Source organism: Myotis davidii, unplaced genomic scaffold (genome assembly GCF_000327345.1).
Source record: "Myotis davidii unplaced genomic scaffold, ASM32734v1 scaffold1404, whole genome shotgun sequence".
NCBI lineage: Eukaryota > Metazoa > Chordata > Mammalia > Chiroptera > Vespertilionidae > Myotis > Myotis davidii.
The window spans coordinates 86315-92264 of NW_006294781.1; the positions used below are offsets into that span (position 1 = coordinate 86315).

At 39.0% G+C, this 5950-nt stretch overlaps 1 protein-coding gene across 1 annotated transcript in view; it reads right to left on the reverse strand.

Annotated features, from left to right (window-relative positions):
• Positions 1–232: 232 nt before the first annotated feature.
• The window catches only part of GYG1 (glycogenin 1), a 38393-nt gene continuing 32675 nt past the window's right edge, over positions 233–5950 (reverse strand). The window contains exons 6-7 of the mRNA XM_015567610.1: positions 2988–3207; positions 233–421 (exon numbers count right to left, since the gene is read on the reverse strand). Coding sequence (XP_015423096.1) covers positions 233–421; positions 2988–3207 — 409 coding nt within the window. The remainder of the gene's footprint in view (positions 422–2987; positions 3208–5950) is intronic.

Consider the following 5950-nt stretch of genomic DNA (forward strand, 5'->3'; position numbering starts at 1 on the left):
GGGAAGAAAATGGGTTGATGCCATTTGTTGACGGGCTTATGCATCACTCAGCAGTGTTACAGGCTGTCTTCACCTGAAAGCAGAACTGTAATCACTCGGGCAGCTCTGAACAATTCTGAAATGCATGTCTACGAACGTGCAACAGCAAGCCAGAGACAGATACCATGTCCCACTCTGAAGGGATAGTGATCTGGCCCTGGCTCAGCCCATTTTAAGAGCTGATATAGCCATCTTAATAGTTTGAGTTTCCCTTACCACATATATCAAGTTTCCTCTTGATGTTGTCAAAGGAATCTGCTCCCATGTAATCAGCCTGGCCCTGTTCCCACCTCTCCTTCCGTTCTTCTGAGGATACAAAAGGCTGTGCTGTAGCCGGGGTCTCCCCAAGGGACAAATGTGACACAGCTCCGGAGACATCTTCCTAGAAAGGAGAGCATAATCAGAGACTCATTGAGAGCTGAAAATCAGACAGTTTTAGAGAATGCAATAAACTGAAGAAGGTGAGAAAAGCCAGGATGAATTATCATGCAAAGTAGCAAAAACTGGAAAGTATTACATGAAACAAACAAAAAGGGACACAGAAATACAAGGGTCATATGATTTTTTCCCTAACAAAATGAAGACTTCTTGACTCAGTGGAAACATTAAGAGAACAAAGTAATTAAGGTTAATGTTTAAGTTCTGCATACCTTTCTAGAGAAGCCACAAGAGAAAGACAGTGTAGTGTACAGACCAAGTCTGAAAGCTGCAAACAGTTCATTAGAAAGTGTAAGATGATGGACAAGGGAACACAGTCTCATGATACATAAGTCTCGATTTATGAGCTCAGAAAGGTTGAGAACTTAAACAAAATGATACGTTAGAGGCTAAGCTTCAGAAAGAACCTAACCAGAGAGCCGCACCACATACACAAGTTGTCACATCATAAAAGTGAGAGCTAAATGGTTTGAGACCATGCACCAAACTCATCTGCCTATTCAAGCTTATTACCACGTAGCATCTAATCTTGTAGCTTCTGCACATGTAATTAACTTAGTTTCGAACTACTGTTTCAATTCCCAGCTTTACTTTTCTTGGTTCATAATTCTTAGTCCTTGGGTTGCGGAAGGAACAAAATGAATGTGCAGGAAATGGAGCAAACCTACTCTATATTAGATTCTTATTACATATAGACACACAATTAACTCCAATTGTACGCTAAAGGAATATCAAAGCTATCCTTCACAAAGCTCTGAGTTGAGAAGGTACTGGAAATCTTGGAAGAGAAAAAGGAAGGCGGATGAATACATTTAGGTATTGCTTTTAACAGAAACTGGCAGAATAAAATTTCTGATTACTTGTTTTTGTTGCTATATCTACATGCATGTGTGAATGCATATGAATGCATTTAAATACACTGGAACTCCAAGGTACTTGGGTGGATTCCATGGGATTGTATTACAGCTGAGGCAATATAAGTCCTTCCCTTGGATTAGTTCTGCCTTTGCCTTCTATTTGCAACAGGAATGATTTAGGGAGGCTCTTCCAGAGTCCTCCGCTCACCGTATTTTTCATAAGGATAACAGTCTCTCAGACCTGGATTTGAGTCCCAGTTCTCCTACTGACTAGTCTGTTAAACAAATAAGAGCAGTTATGTAACTTCTTTACATTTCTGTTAATTTTAATATCTAGAGAGAGGATATTAACAATAATAATACTTACTTGATAGACAAGTTTAACTGTTAAATAAAAATACCTAACTTTTATTGAGCACTTATTATGTGCCAGGCAATGTTCCAAGTACTGTGCAAGTGTTACTTCATGATCCATACAAAGCAATTAGAGTAAGAATGTAAGCGGTGAGTTATTTTTCCCATTCTCCTTTTCATATTTTGTTATAAGTGCTAATAAGTGAAATGGCTAAAATCTATACCAGAGCAAAGAGAAGTATCTCTTATAACCTTATAGTCTCTTATAGAAAGGCAATTAACTGATCAGTTAGACTTGATTGTAACTTACCCATAGTTCTATTTTTTATATCTTAATATGTAACATACAGGTTTTATTTATTTTTAATTTATTGAATTTTTTGGGGTGACACTGGTTAATAAAATTAAATAGGTTTCAGGTGTACAATTCTATAATACATCATTTGTACTGTGTGTTCACCACCTCAAGTCAAGTCTCTATTCATCACCATTTATCCCCACTTTACTCACAACTACCTCCCAAAAATTTAATTTCTTATCCTTTCCCAATTCCTCCAAAAGAACAAACCTTAGAGGAAGAACTTTAAAGTCAGAAAAGATGCTAAGCACTTTTTTATTGTAAATGTTAATATGTCATTTCGTCTTACAAGATTTCTTTTACAAGATCCTATATAACCATATAAGAGTACAAACACGGTATATCAAAATAATCCTGGAAAAGTATTTGTTTATATGTTCATGCCGTAATTTTCACTGAAAATACATTCTTCTGAGCAGATGGCAAAAATAAAATCAATATGTTTAAATGTATGCAGTTTCGAAAACATGAAACGTAGCATTCACTGCTTTAGGAATAATCATAGGACAGTTGGGCCAAGAGGTTTATAGTTACAATATGTGGAAATATAGTAAAACTTCTAAAACCCTTTCTTATGTTCTCTGATCTGAGGAAATTTGCCAGAAACTCTACTTCTGCGTTAGTCTTTGCTGGTATCATTTCTCTCTTCTAAGATGAACATTGTTTTCTATCCTCACAATCTTATCTCTTTGTTAACATACCACCAAATACTCCATGTCTACTGGTATACAAAACTTTAAAAATACAGCATTGTCTAGCCAGTGTGGTTCAGTGGTTGAGCTTTGACCTATGAACCAGAAGGTCACAGTTGATTCCTGGTTAGGGCACATTGCCCAGGTTGTGGGCTCATTCCCCAGTGGGGGGTGTGCAGGAGGCAGCCGATTAATGATTCTCTTAAAAACCACAGCATTAAATTACCTTAAAGGAGAAACAGAACCTACCACATTGAGTTGTGGGTGGGTGTCTGAGATGAGGCCAAACTGCTGCAGCAGAGGTGAAACGCTGGTGGTGAAGATGTCCCACCAGAGGCTGAGGAACTCAGGGTGAGTCATGGTGGGATCATGGGACTCACTTTTGACACTTTTTGTTTTAGGATCATAGGTGTAATTCCACGGTTTGATTCGTCCCAGGAAATGCACAACTTTGGCATTTGCACCAAACCTGCCAAGTGAACACAAGTTGAAATGGTTAGTGGATTCTGAGCACTAACAAAAAGATACGCAGCATTTTGTTCTGCAGACTAATAGTGCAGCTTCCATCGTACAGCAGTGGCTGGAAAGGAAATTGAGTTCCCTGGAAATTCTTAGGCATGCTTTTTAAATTATTCAACTGTATGTTAAATAGACACAAAATTCTAAAGTATCAGTGGTTCAGTGCAACAACCCAAACACAATTCACTGTGCATAGCAAATGTACAGCTGCTTAGAAAACCATGTGATATTAGCTACTCAAATTGAAAATGCTCAGCTCCTGGGCATGTACCCTAAAGAAACCCTTGCAGATGTGTGACAGGAGACATAATCAAAATGTTCAGAGCAGCAGCACTGTGAAGTAGGTGTGAACTGGAAACAACTCGATGACCATTAAGTTCAGTGAGATGATTGTTGAGCGTGTTCACTCCGTTTCCCAGCCTCTGTGAGGAGTACATGTCCCTGCCTCACTAATGTTGGATATGCTCAGAGGATTTGCTTTGGACAACTGAATATGGGGAGCAGTGAACTGTTTTTGTTCACCTTCTCTAAGAAGCTGCCACTTCTGCAGCAGAGAATGTGGCCTGGGCAGCCTGCAGGTTCCGAACTGAGACACTTGGAGCAGACATGGATCAAGCCTGTGGCCTGGCTCAAAACTCAGATTAGGTGACCAGAGCTGTCTGGGCCTACCCAACAACACATGAGCAAGAAATACAGGCTTAATGCTGAATGTCACTGAGATTTTATGCTTATTTACCCATTCTATTTTTTTTTTATTAAAAATATTTATTAAATATCAGTTCATTAAGTATTCCCACTTTATAACTGCTCTTTTAACTTTTTAGGCTTCTATCATTTTTTTCTAGAAACAGACCCACATTCTCAGTTGGTTGAAAGGGGAGGACAGTGAGGGGGAGGCTCATATTCCTGCATTTCCATTTCTCTCTCTGGCAAAAAAATTTGCCACGGATACTTTCCCTCATGTAATTTCAAAAGCAAGTATCACCCCTTCACTTTAAAACAAATGGCTCTCTGTGCCTGTCCTGTATAATAAAGTCAAAGTTATATGATCTGAGCCTTCACATCCTTTTTTTTTAAAAGGACCACTTCAGGTATATTTATATCATTGAATACAATTCAGCAGTGAAAATGAAATTTTTAAATATGCTGAAAAAAGAAATATGCAAATTCAAATAGGAATACATATGAATCCACTTATATAAGGGCAGAACAAAAAGTACTATTAAAAGAATAGAAGACTGTAATCAATAAAAATTTCACGATACTGGTTCTCTGGCAGAGAGGGAAGCTGTGATGGGAAAGGGGCTAAAAGGAGCTTCTAAGGTACTGGTTGTGTCCCATAAACTTGGATGATGAGTATTTTAGAAAACTACATTTTTAAATATTCTTTGGTATAGACACTATATTTCACAATAAGAATTAAGAGTGGCCCTATTTTGACTTAGAGGAAATCTATGACTATAAAACTAAATAATGCAGGTGAATACAACAGGTGGCAAAGGAAGGGGGATCTAGGAATTCAGAGGCAGGAGGTCACTGCAAGCTACATGTACTGGGGCAGAGGCGCTGAGATGGTGGATGTGACTTGAAGTTTGTACAACTTTACGACAGGAGGAAGCTTTAATAGCAAAAGACAAAACGGGACAGGATCCCTGAGTGCTAGGCTCACGTGTTAGATTTTAGTGGATTTATCCTACAGGCAACCAAAGGATTTGATCATAATACACAGATCAAAACAACGCAAACTATCCATGTAAGCTTTCCTACTGCCTAAAGATTATTTTAAATGTCAGAAACCTGTTATATAACTGTCATTATTTGAGAGTTTACTATATTCGAGGCCCAAATTATGTAAGGACATGATTGGAAATAACAGCCCGCACGGTAGATTTTCCTACAGTGTTAATGGAGGCTCCCAGCGGTGAGTTGCCTAGAGCCATACAGCTATTAAGTGGTAGAGATGGCATCTGGCACAATTCTATCCACCTGAGCTCTTCCCATCCTACCATGCTCTCATTCCAAACTACTTAAGAAAAATAGAGCCTGTTGTCAATTTCCCTCTTAGGGTGACTATCCCACAGTGCATTTCTTATGAAAATGAAGGCTACCTGATATCCCCAAGCTAACTCTTCATTTTATACACACAGAGCATTTTACATACACACATACACTCACTCAAACCCACATAAGTACTCTCGATTCTATCCTTAAAAGGACAGAAATAATAATGTTCAAATTAGGTATGTGTAAGGCACTATGCTCAGTGCCTGCTCCCAAGAAGCTTTTGTCCAAACAGGAAGATGAGTCATCCAATCTACACTAATAAAAGAGAAACATGGTAATTGGCGTACGACCGCTACCCTTCCCATTGGCTAATCATCGAGATATGCAAATTAACTGACAGCCAAGATGGTGACGGGCAGCCAGGCAGCTTAAACTGAACATGAGGCTTACTTGCTTCAGTGACTGTGGACTCCAACGTTCCCTGCTTGCCACTGCAGGCCTCTGAGCCTGCAGTTTGAAACATAGTAACATATAGAAGCTAAAAAAAAACTCCAGAAACCTGCTTTCAGCGAGCTGAGATCTCAGAGCTGGAGTTGATACAGAGTTTCGATTATAGAACTGAAACAAATCAGATACCTGCTTTCAGGAGCAGAGGCCTAAGAGCTGGAGCCTCAGAGCTACAGATGGTG